The sequence below is a fragment of the Ascaphus truei genome, chromosome 18 (genome assembly GCF_040206685.1).
Source record: "Ascaphus truei isolate aAscTru1 chromosome 18, aAscTru1.hap1, whole genome shotgun sequence".
NCBI classification, from domain to species: Eukaryota; Metazoa; Chordata; class Amphibia; order Anura; family Ascaphidae; genus Ascaphus; species Ascaphus truei.
Genome location: NC_134500.1, coordinates 33,454,434 through 33,480,240, shown reverse-complemented (window position 1 = coordinate 33,480,240; position 25,807 = coordinate 33,454,434). Strand labels below are relative to the sequence as shown.

Here is a 25,807-nt window from a genome sequence, read left to right as displayed (position 1 = left end):
CCCCTGCTCTTTACCTCTGCACATCCCCCCCTGCTCTTTACCTCTGCACATCCCCCCCTGCTCTTTACCTCTGCACATCCCCCTGCTCTTTACCTCTGCACATCCCCCCCTGCTCTTTACCTCTGCACATCCCCCCCTGCTCTTTACCTCTGCACATCCCCCCCTGCTCTTTACCTCTGCACATCCCCCTGCTCTTTACCTCTGCACATCCCCCCCTGCTCTTTACCTCTGCACATCCCCCCCTGCTCTTTACCTCTGCACATCCCCCCCTGCTCTTTACCTCTGCACATCCCCCCCTGCTCTTTACCTCTGCACATCCCCCCCTGCTCTTTACCTCTGCACATCCCCCCGCCATTGATTCACTTTGCCCCTTTGCCCCCTGAATCTGGCAGGGAAAGATTGAAACCGACGGCTCAACTCCTGAGATTATGAAATGGCGCCATCTAGTGCTCACATGCCAAGCCTGCACGTTCCAGCAACGCCCTGCCTGTCCGCTCCACGTCCACCTCCCACTCCCGGCGTTGGCCAGGCCCGGCTGGACCATGCAAGGTGAAGAGTGTCACCCGCCCCCCCTTCCTGTAAGAACTTCCCCCTCTATCCCCGACCGTAGGACACAAATGTACACAAGATCATCTTTTATAGGTGAAGCAATATAAAGCATCCGAAATAATTACCAAACAAAACAATAGTTAGATCAATGAGAACTTCTTCTTCTATTAGTATATGAAGTGCTTTTATCTTTTTGGGGAGAGATACCCTCCCCATCATTGCCTCCGTGCCTGGGAACAGACAGGGAGCAGATTAATGTTTATCATTCTAATACTAAACGTGCTTCCTGCAGAGGTGCAAAGGTTTTAAGGATATCCCTGCTTCAGCACAGGTGATGAAATCGTTGGCTGAGCCACATGCGCTGAATAGGGTTGCCAGGTGTCTGGTGTTAAACCGGACTGTCCTGTATTTGGTCACTCTGTCCAGTAAAAAATGAGAGGTAATACTGGGCGTGTATGTGTATACCGGTATTACCTCTCTGGGCGTGTATGTGTATACCGGTATTACCTCTCTGGGCGTGTATGTGTATACCGGTATTACCTCTCTGGGCGTGTATGTGTATACCGGTATTACCTCTCTGGGCGTGTATGTGTATATCGGTATTACCTCTCTGGGTGTGTATGTGTATATAGGTATTACCTCTCTGGGCGTGTATGTGTATACCGGTATTACCTCTCTGGGTGTGTATGTGTATATCGGTATTACCTCTCTGGGCGTGTATGTGTATACCGGTATTACCTCTCTGGGCGTGTACGTGTATACCGGTATTACCTCTCTGGGCGTGTACGTGTATACCGGTATTACCTCTGGGCGTGTATGTGTATACCGGTATTACCTCTCTGGGCGTGTATGTGTATACCGATATCACCTCTCTGGGCGTGTATGTGTATATCGGTATTACCTCTCTGGGCGTGTATGTGTATATCGGTATTACCTCTCTGGACGTGTATGTGTATACCGGTATTAACTCTCTGGGCGTGTATGTGTATACCGGTATTACCTCTCTGGGCGTGTACGTGTATACCGGTATTACCTCTCTGGGCGTGTATGTGTATACCAGTATTACCTCTCTGGACGTGTATATGTATACCGGTATTAACTCTCTGGGCGTGTATGTGTACACCGGTATTACCTCTCTGGGCATGTGTGTATACTAGTATTACCTCTCTGAGCGTGTATGTGTATACCGGTATTAATCTCTCTTGACATGTATGTGTATTTCGGTATTACCTCTCTGGGCGTGTATACCGGTATTACCTCTCTGGGCGTGTGTGTGTATACCGGTATTACCTCTCTGGGCGTGTATGTGTATACCGGTATTACCTCTCTGGGCGTGTATGTGTATACCGGTATAACCTCTCTGGGCGTGGATGAGGCTGAGAGGATGAGGGGAGGAGGGGGGTAGGAGAGTATGAGGGAAGGGGGGTGGGAGAGGATGAGGGAAGGGGGTGAGAGAGGATGAGGGGAGGGGGGGTGAGAGGATGAGGGGAGGGGGGGTGAGAGGATGAGGGGAGGGGGGGTGAGAGGATGAGGGGGGGGGGGGTGAGAGGATGAGGGGAGGGGGGGTGAGAGGATGAGGGGAGGGGGGGTGAGAGGATGAGGGGAGGGGGGGTGAGAGGATGAGGGGAGGGGGGGTGAGAGGATGAGGGGAGGGGGGGTGAGAGGATGAGGGGGGGTGAGAGAGGATGAGGGAAGAGGGGGATGAGAGAGGATGAGGGAAGGGGGATGAGAGAGGATGAGGGAAGGGGGTTGAGAGGATGAGGTAAGGGGGGGTGAGAGAGGATGAGGGAAGGGGGGGTGAGAGAGGATGAGGGAAGGGGGGGTGAGAGAGGATGAGGGAAGGGGGGGTGAGAGAGGATGAGGGAAGGGGGGGTGAGAGAGGATGAGGGAAGGGGGGGTGAGAGAGGATGAGGGAAGGGGGGGTGAGAGAGGATGAGGGAAGGGGGGGTGAGAGAGGATGAGGGAAGGGGGGTGTGAGAGGATGAGGGAAGGGGGGTGAGAGAGGATGAGGGAAGGGGGGTGAGAGAGGATGAGGGAAGGGGGGTGAGAGCGGATGAGGGAAGGGGGGTGAGAGCGGATGAGGGAAGGGGGGTGAGAGCGGATGAGGGAAGGGGGTGAGAGCGGATGAGGGAAGGGGGGTGAGGGAGGATGAGAGAAGGGGGGGGTGAGAGGATGAGGGAAGGGGGGTGAGAGGATGAGGGGAGAGGGTGAGAGCGGATGAGGGGAGGGGGTGAGAGAGGATGAGGGAAGGGGGGTGAGAGGATGAGGGAGGGGGGTGAGAGGATGAGGGAGGGGGGTGAGAGGATGAGGGAGGGGGGTGAGAGAGGATGAGGGGAGGGGAGTGAGAGGATGAGGGAGGGGGGTGAGAGGATGAGGGAGGGGGGTGAGAGAGGATGAGGGGAGGGGAGTGAGAGGATGAGGGAAGGGGGGGTAAGAGAGGATGAGGGAAGGGGGGGTAAGAGAGGATGACGGGGGTGAGAGTATGAGGGGAGGGGGGTGAGAGAGGATGATGGGAAGGGGGGGTGAGAGAGGATGATGGGAAGGGGGGTGAGAGGATGAGGGGAGGGGGGGTGAGAGGATGAGGGGAGGGGGGGTGAGAGGATGAGGGGAGGGGGGGTGAGAGGATGAGGGGAGGGGTGAGAGAGGATGAGGGAAGAGGGGGATAAGAGGATGAGGGAAGGGGGATGAGGGGAGGGAGGGAGGGTGAGAGGATGAGGGGAGGGAGGGTGAGAGCATGAGGGGAGGGGGGGGTGAGAGGATGAGGGGAGGGGGGGTGAGAGGATGAGGGGAGGGGGGGTGAGAGGATGAGGGGAGGGGTGAGAGAGGATGAGGGGAGGGGTGAGAGGATGAGGGAAGAGGGGGATAAGAGGATGAGGGAAGGGGGATGAGGGGAGGGAGGGTGAGAGGATGAGGGGAGGGAGGATGAGGGGTTGGGGGTGAGGGGGTGAGTAGATGGGGGGGGTGAGAGGATGAGGGGAGGGAGAGAGGATGAGGGAAGGGGGGGTGAGAGGATGAGGGAAGGAGGGGTGAGGATGAGGGGGTGAGAGAGGATGAGGGAAGGGGGGGGTGAGAGAGGATGAGGGAAGGGGGGTGAGAGGATGTAGGGAGGTGAGAGAGGATGATGGGAAGGGGGGGTGAGAGGATGATGGGAAGGGGGGTTGAGAGGATGAGGGGAGGGGGGTGAGAGAGGATGATGGGAAGGGGGTGTGTGAGAAAGGGTGAGAGGATAAAGAGGGGTGCAAGAATGTTGGAATGAATGTGAGAGAAGCATTGAGATAGTATTGCTCGCCCTGTGTGACTGCAGCTATGTTATTTATAAATGATCTGACTGACACGCCATGTTTCCTGCATTTCTCTCCCAGTATGCTCCAATTTGCACCAATTCATAAAGAAATTCTGGGCTGGGAACACTCAGTTCCCGGACCCCTCCCCAGAATCTTTTACGACATAGAATATGAAATGGTGCAAATTGGAGTGAAATTTAGAAAATAAGACGTAAGTCAGATTATTTATAAATAACATACCTTCTCGCCGACTTTTCTCCAGCGCGTCGCCCCGTTCACCGGTGTGACCAGTACTTTTGGAGAAGCCACCTGGCGACCCTCGTGCTGAAGCAGGGATATCCTTAACACCTGACCTGTGGAGGACTGGAGTTGTCCACTCCTGACACTCGGTTGTGTTGCATGAAGTCTACGAATATGTCTGCTGGAAAGGCTGAGCTATGCAGGGCCGCTGATTAATAACCCTCAATCGTACATGAGAAGAAACGACATATCCGTGTGCACAGCCAGTCTTGTGGGTTCACCTCTGGGTTCATTCTCCGTTGGATGTCCGTGCACTGGAACCTCCACCTCCCTGGAGAGTGTCGGCTCCGTGTTAGGTGCACACACGGATCTGAATGTGTAACCATGTCACAGAAATGAGAACTGCTGTGTTTTGACACACTCCTATTCCAGACACCCAGACAGGTCTTGGTAACACCTCTCAATTCTTTGGATCACTCCATGTGTGACTTTAGAACAACCTGAACATCACCCACCGGGCCCCCAGCTCCAGGGAACCCTGAGTAACTTTAACTTCTACATTTTGCCAGGTTCTGGCTAAAAACAAATATGGCCGCTTGGGTCACCAAAATGAAAGACAATTCCTAAAGGCTGCCGGAGCCAAGACTGACTCGGTGGCCACTGTTCTCACGGACAATCGGCGAGTTAATTTACCGGACACAAGGGTCTCCCTGAAGTTGGGAACATCACGGTTGAACTTCGTCGGGACCCTCCTCCGCGTATTGAGGTAAAAGCAACCATTCCCCCAAAATAAAATCGAGCAACTGCTTTAACACATTAATATGATTAGGGGAACATTCATCTCTTGTGATAAGCAGGACCTCGATCAAACGGGATTCTGGGAAGTGATGGTAGTAAGCATTGGTCCGTCCCTTCTGAGCTCCAGTTTGTGAGGACACAAAATGCAGGTGCTACCATAACCCTACGATTTTATATTCCTTTGGAGACCCATCCCGTGGCAAAGAATGTAGCATTGGCGACCCTCACAACGAACTCTGTTTTTACCACCAGCTGTCCTACGAGGACCCTCCTTGTGTTGTACGGGCAGGCTTTGAGACATCTCCTTCCTTTCTTACAGAACAGGAGCTGTCCTTCTGGCGAGACGGGGAAACCGCTGTGAAAGCGTCACTTTCATCGTTTTCCTCCGGCTCGCTGCTCGATTTGGATTGACCACTAAAGGGCATCCCATCCATGGCCTTCAGACTATGAGCTCCATTGCTGGTGGAGCTTGTAGTGGGCCGCGGTTGGGTTATGGGTTTGCTGTCCTGGGGTGTGGCGCAGGCCCCGGTGATCCTGTCCAGAGAAGGCGTGTCCTTCCCGCTAAACAGTCTCGCTATCCACGGCTTTTGGATCTTGTGCTCGATACTCTCCTGCATGCGGACGCCGGTGTCTAATCTCGTACAATGCAGGTCAACCTTGATGATGATATCATTCTGCGCAAACGGAAAAATGACAAATTACTACACGCCTCCGTAACCGGACACGAAACAAAGGAACTGTCCCCGCTCACTGCCATCTTGTATACACCAACTAAGGCGTGGTTGAGAAAAGGTCCATATTAAGTGAGAAGAGTACCGGAGAAGGAGGATGGGTGGGTAATGTTTATTCTTATAAGGCCGCAAACAAGGAGCTGAAATACTGTTTATCTGGAGTTATTTTTAGTTACGAGGATTACCTGTGTCAGCTCCAAGTGAGTTTGGGCACGTCCCTATAAGTCCCTTGTTGTCCCAAGACACCCAAAAAGTCACTCCCCCACCCCCCACTTACATGCCATGTAGCGGGGTCCTGAGGGCGTCTCCTGGCCTTCTGCTGTCTTGTCGCCTTGAAAATCATGTTTTTCTCCTGCAGCACTATTCAAAATGGCCGCGCAGCATCATAGGACGCTGCGTTGCCATGGCATCAGGACGCGTGCCGTCACGCGGCACAGTGTAACGTGGCACCATATGATGTTGCGGCGTCCCGTTACCATGGCAACGCGGCGTCATACGACACTACGTGGCCATTTTGAATAGTGCTGCTGGAGAAAAAACATGATTTTATAGATGAAGACGGAGAAGACGGGAGATGCCGCCGCAGGTAAGCAGTTGACAGCGGCCACAATGCAGTCGCCCCGGGCGACCGCATTTGTCAAGCACTGTGTGTGTTATATGTATGTACAGTGTGTGTATATATATATATAAACCAGGCCCAAAGCCTGTAGTATAGTGTCTACATGGCAACCTGTTCATTTTCACTTGCTCCACCCCAGAAGGTAGCACTGTTTTCCTTGTAGACTTCAAACAGACTTATCAGAGAAACTGTATTATCCCGGAGCTCCTCGGATAAGGATCTCTGATGTTCAAAGATGTCACACAGTGTGAGGAGCTTAGCCGCCATTTTGTTTTTAGTTTCGGGTCATTTTTTCAGGAGTAAAACAGTTTAAAAATCAGTGATCCCTAGCAGGGCCGCCAACAGAAATCATGGGGCCCAGGACAAATGAAAGTGACTGCCTGGGTGGGTGACTGGGTAACTGCCTGGTTGGGTGGGTGACTGAGTGTCTGCCTTTTGGTGACTAAGTGACTGCCTGCGTGGGTGACTGAGTGACTGCCTGGGTGGGTGACTGAGTGACTGCCTGGGTGGGAGGGTGACTAAGTGACTGCCTGGGTGGGTGACTGAGTGACTGCCTGGGTGGGAGGGTGACTGAGTGACTACCTGGGTGGATGACTGAGTGACTGCCTGGGTGGGTGACTGAGTGACTGCCTGGGTGGGAGGGTGACTGAGTGACTGCCTGGGTGGGTGACTGAGTGACTGTCTGGGTGGATGACTGAGTGACTGCCTGGGTGGATGACTGAGTGACTGCCTGGGTGGGTGACTGAGTGACTGTCTGGGTGGATGACTGAGTGACTGCCTGGGTGGGTGACTGAGTGACTGTCTGGGTGGATGACTGAGTGACTGTCTGGGTGGGTGGGTTACTGACCTTGACCAGGTGGGTGCTGCTTCCCTGCCCACCAGACGCTTCCCCCGCAGCGTTGCTGCCTGGGGCGTGAGGTAGGCTCGAGTGGGAGGAGGGGGCGCGTGAGGTAGGCTCGGGTGGGAGGGGGGGGCACGGGAGGTAGGCTCGGGGGGTGTGGCAAGAGTGTGGGCTAATTCCAGTTGGAGCATTCCCCCCCTCCCGGCCCCTGGAACGCGGCTGCTGCGCGGGGGGAGCTGGGTTGGTGGGCGCAGGGGGAGCTGGGTTGCGGGCGCAGGGGGAGCTGGGTTGGTGGGCGCGGGGGGAGCTGGGTTGGCGGGCGCGTGGGGAGCTGGGTTGGTGGGCGCGGGGGGAGCTGGGTTGGTGGGCGCGGGGGGAGCTGGTTTGGCGGGCGCGGGGGGAGCTGGGTTGGCGGGCGCGGGGGGAGCTGGGTTGGCGCTATGACACTGAACGGGTTGAGTTAGTGTGGGGAAGCATATCACTGTGATAATAGTGTTGCCAGGTGTCTAGTATTGAACCGGAGTGTCCTGTATTTGGACACTGTCCAGTAAAAAATGAGAGGTAATATTGGGTGTGTACGTGTATACCGGTATTACCTCTCTGGACGTGTATGTGTATACCGGTATTACCTCTCTGGGTGTGTACGTGTATACCGGTATTACCTCTCTGGGCGTGTACGTGTATACCGGTATTACCTCTGGGCGTGTATGTGTATACCGGTATCACCTCTCTGGGAGTGTATGTGTATACCGGTATTACCTCTCTGGGCGTGTATGTGTATACCGGTATTACCTTTCTGGGCGTGTATGTGTATACCGGTATTACCTCTCTTGGTGTGTATGTGTATACCGATATTACCTCTCTGGGCATGCTTGTGTATACCGGTATTACCTCTCTGGGCGTGTATGTGTATACCGGTATTACCTCTCTGGGCATGTATGTGTATATCGGTATTACCTCTCTGGACATGTATGTGTATACCGGTATTACCTCTCTGGGTGTGTATGTGTATACCGGTATTACCTCTCTGGGCGTGTATGTGTATACCAGTATTACCTCTCTGGGCGTGTGTGTGTATACCGGTATTACCTCTCTGGGTGTGTATGTGTATACCGGTATTACCTCTCTGGGCGTGTATGTGTATACCGGTATTACCTCTCTGGACATGTATGTGTATACCGGTATTACCTCTCTGGGCGTGTATGTGTATACCGGTATTACCTTTCTGGGCGTGTATGTGTATATCGGTATTACCTCTCTGGGCGTGTATGTGTATATCGGTATTACCTCTCTGGACGTGTATGTGTATACCGGTATTACCTCTCTGGGCGTGTATGTGTATACCGGTATTACCTCTCTGGGCGTGTATGTGTATACCGGTATTACCTCTCTGGGCGTGTATGTGTATACCGGTATTACCTCTCTGGGCGTGTATGTGTATACCGGTATTACCTCTCTGGGCGTGTATGTGTATACCGGTATTACCTCTCTGGGCGTGTATGTGTATACCGGTATTACCTCTCTGGGCGTGTGTGTATACCGGTATTACCTCTCTGGGCGTGTGTGTGTATACCGGTATTACCTCTCTGGGCGTGTGTGTGTATACCGGTATTACCTCTCTGGGCGTGTATGTGTATACCGGTATTACCTCTCTGGGAGTGTATGTGTATACCGGTATTATCTCTCTGGGCGTGTATGTGTATACCGGTATTACCTCTCTGGGCGTGTACAGCACCGACATTGTTTATTGCACTAAATCACGGCGGCACGCCGAGATCTACCCCAGCTGCCGCCAGTAACAACCGCGCGCCGCCGCGTTTCCCCCACGCACCCCCCCTCCGCTTCGCGCGCAATTTAAGTTTAAAACTTCAGCAATAAACAGTACAACACTGCCCCTCTGCTTCCCCGCACCCCCGCTTACCTTCATTTTATCTCCAGGGGTGTCGGGGAAGCCGGGGAAGCCGGGCGCGCATGTTACTGTGACGTCACAGTGTGCCGCCACGCGCCGCGGCTACCCGCTTCCCAGCCGCATGCAGCCGGCGGTTTTTACTGCAATAAACAATGTCGCTACTGTATGTGTATACCGGTATTACCTCTCTGGGCGTGTATGTGTATACCGGTATTACCTCTCTGGGCGTGTATGTGTATACCGGTATTACCTCTCTGGGCGTGTATGTGTATACCGGTATTACCTCTCTGGGAGTGTATGTGTATACCGGTATTACCTCTCAGGGTGTGTATGTGTATACCGGTATTACCTCTCTGGGCGTGTATGTGTATACCGGTATTACCTCTCTGGGAGTGTATGTGTATACCGGTATTACCTCTCAGGGTGTGTATGTGTATACCGGTATTACCTCTCTGGGCGTGTGTGTGTATACCGGTATTACCTCTCTGGGCATGTATGTGTGTACCGGTATTACCTCTCTGGGCGTGTATGTGTATACCGGTATTACCTCTCTGGGCGTGTATGTGTATACCGGTATTACCTCTCTGGGCGTGTATGTGTATACCGGTATTACCTCTCTGGGCGTGTATGTGTATACCGGTATTACCTCTCTGGGCGTGTATGTGTATACCGGTATTACCTCTCTGGGCGTATATGTGTATACCGGTATTACCTCTCTGGGCGTGTATGTGTATACCGGTATTACCTCTCTGGGCGTGTATGTGTATACCGGTATTACCTCTCTGGGCGTGTATGTGTATACCGGTATTACCTCTCTGGGCGTGTATGTGTATACCGGTATTACCTCTCTGGGCGTGTATGTGTATACCGGTATTACCTCTCTGGACATAGTGACCTGACCGACTTGGGGGGCTGCAGGATTTCCCCCGAGCAGGAAGAGAGCAGGGCTGCTGCTAGGGGGCAGCTTCCTTCATCCTGATTAGCTTAATTACCTAACAGCAGCCAATCTGTCAGGAGTCTGGGGGTGGGGCTAATGAGAAGAGTTAAGCGCGAAGAGGCGTGTGTGCGTACGTGGATCGCGTCACACCTTTCACCATTGTGGCCTGTATTTTGGGAGAAGTCGCCTGGCACGCCTAACTGCAAAGGATGTTAATATCTCCCGGGAGGGGCACATTTGGGATGTGTAACGAGAGGAGAGGACGTGACGTGCGCCAGAGAAGGTCCCGTCCTACCTGCGATCTCTGTAGGCCGTGAAGCCGGAGCATGCAGTCGGCATCTTCATCGATGGCCAGGAGGGAGTCCACATGATCCGATGTGAGCGAAAGCTCGGCCATGTCCTGAGGAAGACCAAGGCAGGGTCAACACCGTCTTGCAAACCCGCTCCTTATGGGCCCAGATGAACTAAGCAGCGTTAGCATCTAATAACACGGTGTTAACACTGCGTACGCTAAGAAACGCGCTATTTGTCAGATCACGTCAAGCGTTATTTTTGAACTCCCGGTAAAATTAGGGTGAAAGTGAGATAATTAGGTCCCTCAATCATATTCATCCCAGATTCACTGAGGTAATGGCAGCAAAAATTATAGTAATGTCGATTTGTTTTACATTTGTAAGAATTCCCAATGATCAATTAACACACACACACACACACACACACACACACACACACACACACACACACACACACACACACACACACACACACAGAGACACACACACTTACCCAATATGCCACTGGGTCCTGCATAACGGTGTATAAATATGTCATAATACATATAACAAGTATAAAAAGCACTAATATTTCTTGATAGGCAGAGAAGGAGAAGAAAGAATCCTTTGGCTTTCTGGAATACTTCTTACTTAACGGGACTCTGTTTTACATGTAGTGTCCACAGGTGAGAGAAAATTCCCCGAATAAAATATATACACGCACAGGCGAGAAAGTCTGTGAACCCCAACGATAATTACGGACATTCCATAGGTTTTCCACGATAACCTTCTTGAAACAAAACGAGTCTTTTCTTAAATATGCAATAGGGTTTATATTAACCAATTCCATGTCTTTTGAAACAAAACGATCTATGAATTAGACCAGCGGTGCGCAAACTGGGGGGCGCGAGACTGCCGACGGGGGGGCGCGGGGTTTACAGAGGCCCCGCGCGCTTCCCGAAGGCACTTAAATTAAGTGCCGGGGGAGCTGCAGGGCCTCTGTAAACCTAACTTACCGTGGCTCCGGCGGCTTCCTCCCTGTGTCGCCATGGCAACGCGGCGTCAAAATGCCGCTGCGAGGTCATGTGATGTCACGTTGCTATGGCAATGTGACGTCATTACGCCGGAGCGCGGGTAAGTTGGGGTTGGGGGGGGCGCGGGAGTGAGGGGACAGCCGGCAGGGGGGCGCAGGGAAAAAAGTTTGCGCCCCCCTGAATTACACAACCAATGACTAAGTGTGATGAATCACGAGCCGCGCAGGTCCCGCACGCCCGCACTCACCCGCAGCCCGTCCCGACACCCGCTGTCAGCCCCCCGCTCCGTCGTGCCCCCTTACGCGCATCCTCACGCGCAGGGCTTCCCCCGCTGGAGCAGCGCCCTCCAGTAACGCGGTGCGCATGCGCAGACCCCGCATCGCGGGATTGGATACTGGTCGCGTCGCGAGTCATCAGTGCGCGACGCACCCGAGCGACGTGTCAAGAGAGCTCATTAGCTCCATCTCTTACAGCTATCTCTCCCCATCCAGCCTACCACCGGACCCCAACGGAGGCCGCACCTCCGCTCCGCCCCCTGGGGGATTGGCCGGTGCCTCCTATATATGCTCAGCTGTGCCACTGGCACTTTGGCTGAGCATAGACTCACGTTACACTGTGTTTGCCTCTGCTTATCCTGCCGTGTTCCCGTCCTGTTGCCTTGTTCTGATCTCCTGTGTACCGACCCGGCTTGTCCTTGGACCTCCCGCTATCTGGAATACTGATCTCGGCTCTTCCTGGCTCTCCGCTTCTCTCCAACCCTGACCCTGGCTTTGAACTTCGACGATCCTCCTCTCTCCAACCCTGACCTAGGCAATAGTACCTTCCACGTTCCGGACCTCTCCTGCATCGGACCCGGCAAGTATACGTTTACTCTGATCTCTACTACCCCAGACCCGGCCAGCAAGACCATCCTACATTCCGGATGGGGCCCCCGTGTCTGTGGCTGGTGTCTGCCTATTCCCATCTCAGCACAGGGTCTCGTCTAGTTTGTGGTGAGCACAGCGTGACTGTCCTGGAACAGTGTAGGTGTATACCGGTACACTGCCTCCCTTTGCAGCTCATAGGTTTCATGTCTCCCTAGTTTAGCTGCCTGCTATTTTCCCTGTCCCAGCAGCTAGCTGCATGTGAAAAGGCAACATTATTGTTACATGTTGTTTACACAGCCCTAGTCAGTGTTGGTTGCATGCAACCTCCTATTCTCCTAGCTGAGAATGGGCTATTCTGCCCTCACCCCTGTTTTGCCGACAGATAGTCTGTCCCAAGACTATTCCTGTTACCCAGATTCCCCCACATTTCCTTTTCATGCCTGACTTTGGCTGAGTGAGTACCTTCATGTTACACTCCTATGGCAAGGCCATCTCTTTTTACCTGGCCTTAACTACAAACTCACAACTAACTACACAACATCCACAAGAGCCTGTATTTACGGCTGCTTTTCTAATAAAGTGAAGGAAATATTATAGGACTTGGCGTGATATGGAAAGGGGGCTGAGTTAAAGCTAACTGGAGCTATTCATACATCACACGTGACCCTGGTTCCAGTATAGTGACACTAAGTAAGAGTCAGGGTATGTGCAAAAGTAAGTGAAACGCTAGTTTTATCAGCTAAATTAAAGGGGATAATTAGAATCAGGCGTTTAAATAATTAGATAGATCTTTAGGTGTGAGTTTGGGAGGCCCACCCTACTGTATATAAAGATCAGAAACGTTGTGAGTTTGGTCTTCACCATACAAGTGTGTGGAAAAACGTCATGCCACGATCAAAAGAAATCCCTGAGGAACTCAGAGAAGCCGTTATTGATGCTCGTCAATCTAGAAAGGGTTACACAACCATTTCTAAGGATTTCAGACTCCACCAATTCACTGTCCGACAAATGGAGAAAGTTCCAGACCACAGACCCAGGAGCGGTCGTCCTACCGAAATCTCTCTAAGAGGAAACCAGAAAATCATCCAGGAAGTCACAAATAATCCTCGAGTAACATCCAAAGATCTGCAGGCCACTCTCGCCTTGGCTAATGTGAGTGCTCATAACTCAACTATCAGAAAAAGACAGAAAAAGTATGGTGTTCATGGAAGGATAACAAGGAGGAAACTGCTCTCTAAAAAGAACATTGCTGCTATCGTCACTTTGCCAAAGAGCACATAGATGAACCACAAGACTTCAGGAACAATGTTCTCTGGACAAATGAGTCAAAGTAGAACTTTTTGGCCTCAATGAGAAATGTTATCTTTGGTGAAAACCAAACACTGCATTAGAACAGAAGAACCTCATCCCAACCGTCAAGCATGGTGGTGGGAGTGTGATGGCTTGGGGCTGTTTTGCTGCCTCAGGACCTGGAAGGCTTGCCATCATTGACACAACCATGAATTCTGCACTGTATAAGAAGATTCTAGAGGAGAATGTCAGGCCATCCGTCCGTGAGCTGAAGCGGGTCATGCAGCAAGACAATGATCCTAAACATACAAGCACATCTACAAAAAAATGGCTGCAGAAGAAGAAATTCCGCGTTGCAGAATGGCCAAGTCACAGTCCGGACCTAAACCCCATCGAAATGTTGTGGCAGGACCTGAAGTGAGCTGTCCATGCAAGGAAGCCCTCAAATTTCACTGAGTTGAAGCAGTTCTGTAAGGAGGAATGGGCCAAAATTCCTCAAACCCGATGTGAGAGACTGACCAGCAGATACAGGAAACACGTTGAAGTTATTGCTGCTCAAGGGGGCGCCACCTGGTACTGAATCTAATGGGTCACATACTTTCTCACACACGGATATTGAATGTTGAATCATTGGTGGGTAAATAAATGTTGAAAAAGTATCATGTTTTTGTGTAATTTGCTTGATCAGGTTATCTGTATCTATTATTAGGACTTAGATTAAAATCTAATAAACATTTTAGGTTTGAAATATGTGAAAATCCTAAGGGGTTCACAAACTTTTCTGTCTGTAGTGTACAGGCATACCCCGGTTTAAGGACACTTACTTTAAGTACACTCACGATTAAGGACATATCGCCCAATAGGCAAATGACAGCTCACGCATGCGCCTGTCAGCACGTCCTGAACAGCAATACCGGCTCCCTACCTGTACCGAAGCTGTGCGCAAGCGGGGAGACTATAGAGCCTGTTACACATGCATTATTTACATCAGTTATGCACGTATATGACGATTGCAGTACAGTACATGCATCGATAAGTGGGAAAAAGGTGGTGCTTCACTTTAAGTACAATTTCGCTTTACATACATGCTCCGGTCCCATTACGTACGTTAATGTGGGGTATGCCTGTGTTACATAGTTACATACATGCTCCGATCCCATTGCGTACGTTAATGCGGGGTATGCCTGTGTTACATAGTTACATATATGCTCCGGTCCCATTGCGTACGTTAATGCGGGGTATGCCTGTGTTACATAGTTACATACATGCTCCGGTCCCATTGCGTACGTTAATGCTGGGTATGCCTGTGTTACATACATGCTCCGGTCCCATTGCGTATGTTAATGCGGGTATGCCTGTGTTACATAGTTACATACATGCTCCGGTCCCATTGCGTACGTTAATGCGGAGTATGCCTGTGTTACATAGTAACATACATGCTCCAGTCCCATTGCGTATGTTAATGCGGGGTATGCCTGTGTTACATAGTTACATACATGCTCCGGTCCCATTGCGTACGTTAATACGGGGTATGCCTGTGTTACATAGTTACATACATGCTCCGGTCCCATTGCGTACGTTAATACGGGGTATGCCTGTAGTGTAGTGAGTAGGTTACTGGCTCTGCACTTCTGCAACCCAGGCTGTGCTGAAATGCTGTGTAATGCGGCAGGCCTATTTTTATAGGGATATATGTTAAAATGGACACGAAGCAAAGAGTGACCCACTCTGAGCACTCATTTGCATGTCATTACCCAGAATCCCTGGCTGCTGTTGAAATTACTTAGACTGGTGGCGGCTGTGAGAGTCTCCGGTAGACTGTTCTGGTTGTGGGGTGCACGGTAAGAGAAGGAGGAGCGGCCGGATACTTTGTTGAGCCTTGGGACCATTGTGATGGATTGGATAAAATGCCTATTTTTTCATCTGTAATACTTTGCTATGATTCCTTACTCAAAATGGCTACCACAGCTACCCCTCCCTTCAAGTAAGGAAGATGGCACCGAGGAATTCCCCTCAAATGCTGATGTGTCCAAGAAAACCTACAATAACAAGACCATAAATCATAACAACAAGACCTAACAAAGAACCACTGAGACAGCTCTTTTGCATACAAACCCCCTCCCATACAGCCCCTGTATATGAACGCAGGTTGTGTAGGAATAAAGTCAGACATTATCATCCTGAACTCCTGTGTGTCAGCGTGATCTTTTCTCAGTGCATGCACTATATATATATATATATATAGGGAAAATAATCTGGACGGGGACAGATACTCTGCAGACGATTGTTCTGATCCAAATCAGCTGGCGCTCTAACGTGGGGCCCTGGGTTGTGAACCAACAGACAGCCGTGCACAGAGGGACCGAGGTGGACCAAATGCGGACGCGGCAGGAGACTGATCACCTCTGGAGTACGGTAAGATAACATTTATTATCTACCGAAACGCACGGTCTCCGCTGTTGGTCTATTTCTGTGTCTCATACGGCTCTCCGAAGGTCACCTAAAGACAGGTAGATATCTTGCCCAGAGCCCGTTTTAAACTCAAACCTGTTATCTAGACTATCTGTCACCCGGTATATGTTTACATGTTGTATATATGTTAGTCAGTGCCGCAAGTTGGAGCCCGGAGTGGAGTGGGATTTTTGCCGGCTGACTAGGGGTCTTGTCAATGTACGTTGTAAACTTGGTGGAAGGAGGGGTAAAGGGGGAGTAAGGTATTGTCGGTTCAGAGAGGAAACACGGGAATCCCGGTAGTGACTGTGCGGTTTGGCGCGTTGCAAGGGAAGGAGTGTTGCGCGTTACGGTTGGTAACTGCGCGGAATCCTGCCGATTGATCCCTGAACAACCTTTCCCTCTCTCGTAATCAAGTTGTATGTTATGTCCAAAATGTGTTTGTGTATTAGTGTTGAGAATTCATGAGGACGGGTGGGGATTGTTGAGAGTAGAAGAGATAGCCCATAGGTGCTTGGGCGATAACCCCTAGACGTTAAACTGCCCGAACTCCTGTTTTTTCCGCGTTAAGATACGCTTTGCAGTAAGAAAGAAAGAAAGTGAATAGGAAAGAAATAGCAAGTGGATTTGCCAATAGTTGAGGAACTTGGTAGTGAGGGTTATTTTTATGAAAGGTTTATATGCAGAAATTGGGATACAATTAGATACTGTGTATATTATTTGGAAGGGAAATAAAGTGTTATAAGTGAAGGGAAAGAAGAAGAAGAAAAAAAAAAAAAAAAAAAAAAAGCAGGGCATTTTTGCTAGTAATTGCAGTGAAGAAAAAAAAAAGTGCAGTTTTAACATTTGAGCACAGGCAAGTAAGACAGAGAAAGGAGTCTTAGCCTGCCACCTAGTGGCGGAAAGAGAGAGAACAGAACGAAAATGAATGGGAGCAGCCCTCCCGGTAACTGGTAAAGATTTATTTTTGAAAGGTTTGTTCGTACTGGCCACACGAATGGGTCTTTTAAAACCAGAAAATATTATTTTTCCTTCTCTTCTAATGGCAACTAGAAAGAGGGGTCTTTTTCTGTGGGAGGGAGAAGTTCAGGGAGCGCCGTCTTGTGTGTTTTTTGAATCCCACAGGGAAACATACCTTACGTTAGTATGAGTCAAAATAATTCTGTTGAGGGACAGAAGGGTCCTGCTGCATTTATTTTATCATTGCCAGGACAGAAGTTAATATAATAACAAGTGAAAAACAAAGCCAGTAGGCTGTTTAAAGTATGTAGTATTACTGCAGCAAAAGGCAGGTTACAGCCAGAAGAGTGGCGAAAAATATTGAAAGAAAAGAGAGGAATTTTGAATGATAACAACCTGCTGAAGATAGCAGAAGCCTGGTTTAATGTTACCAAGGCTGTCCAGAGAAAAATGGACCGAGCAGGAGATAGAAAAGGGAGGGAAGATTGTTTTAATTGTGGTGTGACTGATTTATCTATACTCACTCCTTTGTTACCTTCGCTCCCAGCTCCAGCAGCACCCCCACCTATACAACCCACTACCCCGCCCACAGATGACAAACCAACCTTGACTGTTCATGCAGCAGAACTATATCCTGTGATGCAGGCGGATAGTTCCTATTACACCCCGACTGTGCCCCTAATGCCCCTGATGCCAGCCCTTTCACCCCAAACAATCACTACCCCAGCGGTAGGGATTCAAGTCTACCCTGACACAACAATAGCACACAGACCCAGCAGCAGTGTCCACTATAGTACGCCTGGTAGTTTTGACTCAGATAGTGAGTCACAGGCCGTTGCACAGGAGGCGAACATGACCTGGAATACTAACCCCAGACACCCCCCCAGTACCCGACCCCTGCCCATGGTTATATGGGCAGACGCCCAAGCAGGTAGAAGGCGCCCCAATAATGTATGTCACCTCACCCCCTTCCTGGTAGACACAGGTGCAGCCAGGAGCGTAATTAGAGCTGCAGACATACCTGACCCTTCCTATTTGTCTGATATTGATGTTTCATGTGTGGGGGTAGATGGCACACCGCGCTCTAGCCTATTAACACGACCCCTGCAGATAGGTCCCTACTCTGAACTATTTGCACGATTTGTAGTTTCCTCTACCTGCCCGCTTAATCTGCTTGGCACTGATGTTTTGTCCAGGTTACAGGCCTCCATAATATTCTACGAGGACGACACCATTGATGTAACCTCCCTGCTCTGGGAGTCAGATGTCTCTGCCCTTTGTTCCCTTCCAATACTTTTGGCATTAGCGGACAAACCCTCAGCCGCCAGTATACCGCCCGCTGTCATGGATAGGATCCCGTCCAAATTATGGTCCACAGGCCCTGAGGATATCGGGCACCTAAGGGTACCACCCATTGTTGTACAGCTCAAACAAGGGGCCCCGCTTCCCCGTAAACTGCAATACCCCTCTTTTCCCTGTAAAGAAACGCACCACGAAGGGTAAACCTGATAAGTATAGAATGGTTCAAGATCTTCGAGCAGTAAATGATGGAACCATTGTACGATGTCTTAATAACAAATCCCTTTCAGATGACCCCAGAGGCTTCCAAGAATTTCACTGTTCTCAAACAGGTAATATCCTCTGCCCCTGCCTTGGGCCTCCCAGACTATGATTTACCCTTTAAGCTTTTCGTATCATAACGAAATGGACATGCAACTGGAGTGTTAACACAGCCACACGCTGGCCGATGTCAACCTATTGGTTATTACTCCAGCCGTCTCGATGCTGTGACTCGTGGTGGACCGTCCTGTCTTCGTGCTGTCTTTGCTGCTCAAGCACTGCTGGATAGAACTTCGGACATTGTTCTAGGGCATGACCTCATTCTCCTGGCACCACATGACATTGCTGCTATTCTCAATCAGACACAGCCAAAACATCTGTCCGCTGCCAGACACCTCAGGTTGCAATGCTCGCTTCTCATTCCAGACAATTTCACCCTTCTCTGGTGCCAAGTGCTTAACCCCTCCACTCTTCTTCCACTTCCCGAGGGGGGAGATGTGCCGGGACACGAACAAGAATAAAGCACAGCTGGAGTCGACCTACCCCATGATTGCTTCGAACTCATGAAGCTAGAAACTGCTCATCTGCCCACGGTGAGTGAAAAGCCGATACAGAACCCAGATCTAATTCTGTTTGTGGATGGTTCTCGATATGCTGACCAACAAGGCACCTACCATACGGGTTATGTGGTCACCACAGACTCTGTGGTCCTACTGGCAAGCACACTACCGTCAACAGCATCCGCACAAGAGACTGAACTACAAGCCCTCACTGCAGCGTGTAAACTGGCAGAAGGACAAACGGCGAATATCTACACTGACTCTAGATATGCCTTTGGAGTAGCACACGATTTTGGCGTCATTTGGCAAACCAGGGGATTTCTGACAGCAGCAGGAACACCAGTGAAACACAGCTCAGCCATACAAGCTCTGATGGACGCCCTACTCCTTCCAAGCCATGTGGCCATCCTGAAGGTAAAGCCCATGGGAAACTGAACACAGAAGAAGCCAGAGGAAACCATCTGGCGGATGCTGCGGCAAAACAAGCTGCCAGCGGGATACGAGAAGTGGAAGATCGAGTGGACACGACAAGGATGGTTCCGTTAATGCAGAACCTCCCAGTAAATCGAGAATATCTGAAGAAGTTGCAAGAATCTGCAACAAAGGAAGAAAAGGAAAGCTGGAAGAAAAGAGGTGCATCGCCCCAAGAAGGAATTTATGAGTACAAAAAGAAACTTTGTCTGCCACGGGCACTGTATCCTGCTGTGGTACAATGGGCACATGGAGCAGCACATCTCTCGAAGACTCTTATGAATGCATTGATCGACAAATACTATGTGGCGCCTGGAATTATCCCAATGACTAGTAATTTCTGCAAATCATGTACAATTTGTGCAAAGTGTAACCCAGGATGTGTGGAAAAACCACTGCAGAAATACCTTGCAAGGCCCCGCTTTCACTGCTACGTTAGCTAAAGAAATTTGGTCCGCGCTAGGGACCACCCTTGCTTTCCACACCACATACCATCCCCAGAGTAGCGGAAAGGTAGAAAGAATGAATGGCACACTGAAAACTAGAATGTTGAAAATGGCCCAGGAAACAAATATGCCCTGGCCAGATAGTCTACCCATTGCTTTGTTCAGTGTTCGATACACCCCACGAGGGGAACATGCTCTATCCCCATTTGAGATACTGTTTGGTACTGCCCCCAAACTTGGTTGTTACTACCCACAGCAGTTACAGATGCAGTCTGATGTTTTGACCAAATATGTAACTGCCTTAGCGCAAGGACTAACCAATATGCATGGTCGAGTGTTTTCTTCTATTCCAGATCTAGATACCGGGACTCATAGACTCGTGCCCGGAGACTGGGTGCTCGTGAAGAAATTTGTAAGGAAACACTCCCTAGAGCCCAGATATGATGGTCCTTTCCAAGTTCTGTTGACCACAGCGACATCAGTCAAACTAGCTGGCAAGAAGGTTCCAGCTCCCAACGAGGACACCTCAGAAGGAAAATGATGCTATATATCCTTTGCTTGTTGGGTCTAGGGGGGGCACAATAGATTGCTATCACCCAACATGAAGGGGTAGTCACGTTTTGGTATAATTCATCCAATACTCATGTAGCTACCTTCTCCTTTGATTATTGTAATATTGTCAGCTGCCCCTCAACACATTGGCAATATAATCGATACAGCAATGTCGGTTTCAGGTCTATTTATATATGCGTAACGGATTCCTACTGGGGAGCAGTTGGATGGAACACAGGAACAGATTGGGGATACCGACCACAAAATGGTCTAGCAAGGAAAGACGGGATAGCAAAAGATTCTTGCCCAAATAGGTATCGCAATAGTTATTATTTTTGTTTTGTTTGTGATTATTGTCTGCTGTGTTCTCCCATGTTTTAAAAAGTTCATGACCAAAGCTGTTGACAATAGCACTCCTACCCTTTTTCTGCAGTCAGATAATAATACTCCACTCTTGGAAGATGGTCCATTTACTCCGTTACAGTCCCTCCCAGTTAAGTACAATAGTATAAATCCATAGGGACAGCATCTGACTTCCTTATGTGCAAAGTCTGTGGCAAGGGGGGTCATGGACAAGCCATGACTCGTCTAACGTACAGCACAAAAGAGTTCCCAGGCACATCTGGACAGATGAGTTAGTATATATCTAGGGACAGACTCAGAAATAGACATTTCAAGGGGGGGACTGTGATGGATTGGATAAAATGCCTATTTTTTCATCTGTAATACTTTGCTATGATTCCTTACTCAAAATGGCTACCACAGCTACCCCTCCCTTCAAGTAAGGAAGATGGCACCGAGGAATTCCCCTCAAATGCTGATGTGTCCAAGAAAACCTACAATAACAAGACCATAAATCATAACAACAAGACCATACAAGGACAAGACCTAACAAAGAACCACTGAGACAGCTCTTTTGCATACAAACCCCCTCCCATACAGCCCCTGTATATGAACGCAGGTTGTGTAGGAATAAAGTCAGACATTATCATCCTGAACTCCTGTGTGTCAGCGTGATCTTTTCTCAGTGCATGCACTCTATATATATATATATATATATATATATATATATATATATATATATATATATATATATATATATATATATAGGGAAAATAATCTGGACGGGGACAGATACTCTGCAGACGATTGTTCTGATCCAAATCACCATGAACAGTCTTTTGGAGTCAGATCTCAGGTGATAAGTGCTGCATGTGGTAGGGGTGAGGAGCTTGTTCAGATAGACGGGTAGCTTGCCCAGAAAGTATTTGAAGGCAAGACAGGAAAGATGAACTTTGCGTCTACACTCAAGTGATGACCAATCTAGTTCTCGGGGCATTTGGCAGTGATGTGTGTTTTAGTTACATTATAACGTTTGTATTTGCTGTACACTGTACGGTGGAGGGTTGTTGTCACTTTTTTTTACACACCATAACTTATTTCGTGTTTGGTTATATGTGACTCCCATTGAAACCAATGATATTAGCACTGTTTAGTCAACCTGGCCCACTGATGCCCAGCGACACAGGGTAAAATAGTATCCTCTCTGTGATTGCCATCGCATGGTCTGGGCCCCAGCAAAGCAGACGCTGCAGTTGCAGCGTCTGGACACTAGATGTCCCTGTTTGTTGGCTTCCCATCCATTGACCATGGAAGGTGTTGTAGCGATTAACAATTTTGTGTTAATTTGCACTCACAAAACCTCCCCCCATAGAAAACAAACAATTTAGAAATATAATTCAGATTATAATCCTCTTCCTTCTACAAATGTAACCAGACCTCAAGCAAAGATTTGGCTGTTTGGGGGTTCATTTGGAAAGGAAGAATCCTCCTTTTGTTGTCGCCTGTGAATGGGACGGGGGGACCAATACAGATAAGGAGAGAGGAGAGAGACTTACAGAAGGTTTGTAGAGAAGGATTCGGATATCAGCCAGGTGAGGAGGGGTCTTCGTTAGTTTGGCAAAGGCGTGTGTGAGGTTGGAGAAGACAACCTGAAAGCTGAGATCCGCCTCTACCCCACATGGGAACGTCACCATCCGATGTGGCAGCTCTGGAGAACACAGGGAGGAGGTCTTTAGAAGAACATCACTTCTATTCATAAAGGTGCTAGAGACAATCAAAAGTTGTGGTCTTCACAGACCTCCGTGTCCTCCCCACCACGTGGAAATGAAGGACACGTTTATTGTATGAACAAATTCTAATGCTGCAGATACATTACACACTGATACATACAGGAGTGGGGACACACAAACACACTGATACACATATTACACACACATATGAACATGAACACTCTGAAACACACATATTACACACACACACATGCACATGAACACTCTGAAACCCACACATATATTAACAAACTGATACATACAAGAGTTGGGACACAAACACACTGATACACACATATAAACACACACGGCAACATACTGATACACACACATTAACACACACACACGAACACTCTGAAACACACACATGAACACTGAAACACATACAAACACACGTTACACACACATTAACAAACTGATACACACACATGAACACACTGAAACTTACACATTAAGAAACTCATACACACATAGTACACACACATGGCCACACTTCTACACACATTAACACACAGATAGACACACACACACACACATTAAGACACTGGTACATAGTACATCTTTAAACCATACAAGCTCTCGCTGATCTACTACTTCTGCCTTCAGATCGGCCCAACGTGTTCCGCTTCGTCTTTATAGTCAGTTAACCCTTCACTCCCCCCCCAATCCAACCCCTTCCCTCCCCCCGCCTTACCGCTGCACTGGTCCCACTGTCTCAGATACTCCGCCGCGCTGCCCGTAGTGCAAATTGTGTCAGTTAGTGCTCGTGCCTCTTTTAGAGTGTGTTTTATCTCCATCACCTGCTTGTCCATCACCAGAGGGTCCCTGCCAATATCTGGAAGAGGGACAAAGAGTTCTCTGGTTACACACCGGCTTTAGGGCAGTATAGGTCAGTGTGTCCCACTGGTGCCCCTGAAAAATCTCCCAGAATGACTAGAGTAAAGCCTTCCATGGTCCTTCCACACGTCTCCTGATGACCCATACCTTCCAGGACATCTTCCAGCATGTGAGTCACTTTCTTGTCCTCCAGGATGTGTTTCTTCAGATACTTCATGAATATCCCAGAGCTGAATTCCCCGTCCTGAACCTCGTACGCTTCCGCGTCCTCACTCCTAACCAGAAGAGAGACCCGCTGAATTAGCTCGCCCAACGAGAGTCGAGTCTCGTACTGCTGGAAATGAGCAGACTCTGGGCATGGAAACATCTAGGGGCCAAAACATGTGAGGTTTGGGGGTTCAGGCCCAAAAAGTCAGTTTTGAAGCAAAAACAAGTGAGTTTGGGAATTTGTAGACCAAAGTCAAGATTTGAATGGAAAGTAACGGACATTTTAAAGCTCCCTATTAAATATGGTTTTCATGCCACTCTCAAACTGAATGGAAAATTGGATGAGCCTTATCACAATAATATGCGTTTATGCAGCCACCTCTGGTGTGGGGTAGAGGGAGATAGAGAGAGAGACAAAGAGAGAGAGATAGAGAGAGGTTTCACACCAGAGGTGGCTGCATTTACTAATTTAATGTATAATGCTAATATACACACACATTCACATGTACATGTGTTTGTGTGTCTGATAGAGTGAAACCCCTAAAATGACCCAGTGGGCGCACTCTGAATTGGAATCCAACAAGAACACCATAACCACTACACCCCTACGACCCCTCCTTCCTGTGCTGCTCATATCCCAGGGATACCGTTCCTATCATATGACTTACGTGGCGTATCCGTACACTGTGTTTCCCCACGGCTTGGTGGGAGTCACTTTGGAGAGAGCGCAGTCGGAGTTGTACCTGGGGAATACATTGAGATGTCACTGACTTGCAGGGGATACGGTCACTCTCATGAGGACAAGTTTCACTGTGAGGGTGAAGGAAAACGGCGCTAACTCTATTAGTGTGCACTGGTGTTTATACAGTGGGTTAATAATGAAATCAAATACTTATACAACTTTGTGACGTGATTCAATAACGTGTGAAACAATAAATAAGTTCAAACCCCCTGCTCAAAACCCAGCTGGTGGGGACTGGTTTCACTAGTCCCACAATTCTTCACTCTCCAACTGCAATCCAGGGGGAGCATAAAGGGAAATAGAACAAAAAAACAAAAAAACAATCTAAGTGCAGACAGTTTTTTGAAGGGGTGTATACATTTGTGTTGTCTCGGCTCTTATGTGTTGCCTACTTACAAGATGTAAGTCAAAAACGAGCGGTTTTGACACACAATGGTCTCTGCTAGGAAGATTTCTTAACCAGGTGTAGGGATCTCCAACTCTCAGCTCAGCAACAGTGTATATGTAAAAGAAATAGTACCATAGTGCAGACCAGTAACAATAAAAAACTCGACTTTATAGGGTAAAAATAAACACTTACAATAAAAACAATTGGTTAAGGCATGTATCACATTGATAGTGATTGAGGAGAGAAAATGGTTAGCTCCAGGCTCACCCGCCTCCTCCGGTGTGACTGTGTATGGACCACCGCTCTTTGCGACCTTTCACCTCCGCTGGTGTTCGCTGTCTCGCTGGTCTCGTCCCATCAGAAATGCCCTCTTATGTGGGCTAATCGGCTACCTTCGCTGGGTGCATGCAGGTGCTGCAGAGGACTCAGACTCCAGCTCTCTCACCGATCGATGGTCCCGCCTTGCTTCCTCCGATACGTCACTTCCGCTTGGTCTATTGCGTCACTTCCGGTCGCGGCTGTAAGGGTGTCAGCTCCCAGATCTCTCCTCTCTTCTCACAGGGTGGCTAGCACTCTTCAGCTCCCAGATCTCTCCTCTCTTCTCACAGGGTGGCTAGCACACCCTGTGAGAAGAGAGGAGAGATCTGGGAGCTGACACCCTTACAGCCGCGACCGGAAGTGACGCAATAGACCAAGCGGAAGTGACGTATCGGAGGAAGCAAGGCGGGACCATCGATCGGTGAGAGAGCTGGAGTCTGAGTCCTCTGCAGCACCTGCATGCACCCAGCGAAGGTAGCCGATTAGCCCACATAAGAGGGCATTTCTGATGGGACGAGACCAGCGAGACAGCGAACACCAGCGGAGGTGAAAGGTCGCAAAGAGCGGTGGTCCATACACAGTCACACCGGAGGAGGCGGGTGAGCCTGGAGCTAACCATTTTCTCTCCTCAATCACTATCAATGTGATACATGCCTTAACCAATTGTTTTTATTGTAAGTGTTTATTTTTACCCTATAAAGTCGAGTTTTTTATTGTTACTGGTCTGCACTATGGTACTATTTCTTTTACATATACACTGTTGCTGAGCTGAGAGTTGGAGATCCCTACACCTGGTTAAGAAATCTTCCTAGCAGAGACCATTGTGTGTCAAAA

The 25,807-nt window shown here is 49.3% G+C and overlaps 1 protein-coding gene across 2 annotated transcripts in view; it reads right to left on the bottom strand.

Moving 5' to 3' along the window:
• Positions 1-3,603: 3,603 nt before the first annotated feature.
• LOC142469136 (mucosa-associated lymphoid tissue lymphoma translocation protein 1-like) overlaps positions 3,604-25,807 on the bottom strand; it is a 91,962-nt gene continuing 69,758 nt past the window's right edge. The window contains exons 11-16 of one of the 2 annotated variants that reach the window (XM_075576072.1): positions 24,194-24,268; positions 23,466-23,590; positions 23,176-23,316; positions 22,269-22,420; positions 10,204-10,308; positions 3,604-5,545 (exon numbers count right to left, since the gene is read on the bottom strand). In XM_075576072.1, coding sequence (XP_075432187.1) covers positions 5,129-5,545; positions 10,204-10,308; positions 22,269-22,420; positions 23,176-23,316; positions 23,466-23,590; positions 24,194-24,268 — 1,015 coding nt within the window. In that variant the 3' untranslated portion in view covers positions 3,604-5,128. Of the gene's footprint in view, positions 5,546-10,203; positions 10,309-22,268; positions 22,421-23,175; positions 23,317-23,465; positions 23,594-24,193; positions 24,269-25,807 lie in introns of both variants that reach the window. The other variant, XM_075576071.1, reaches the window with a different exon arrangement.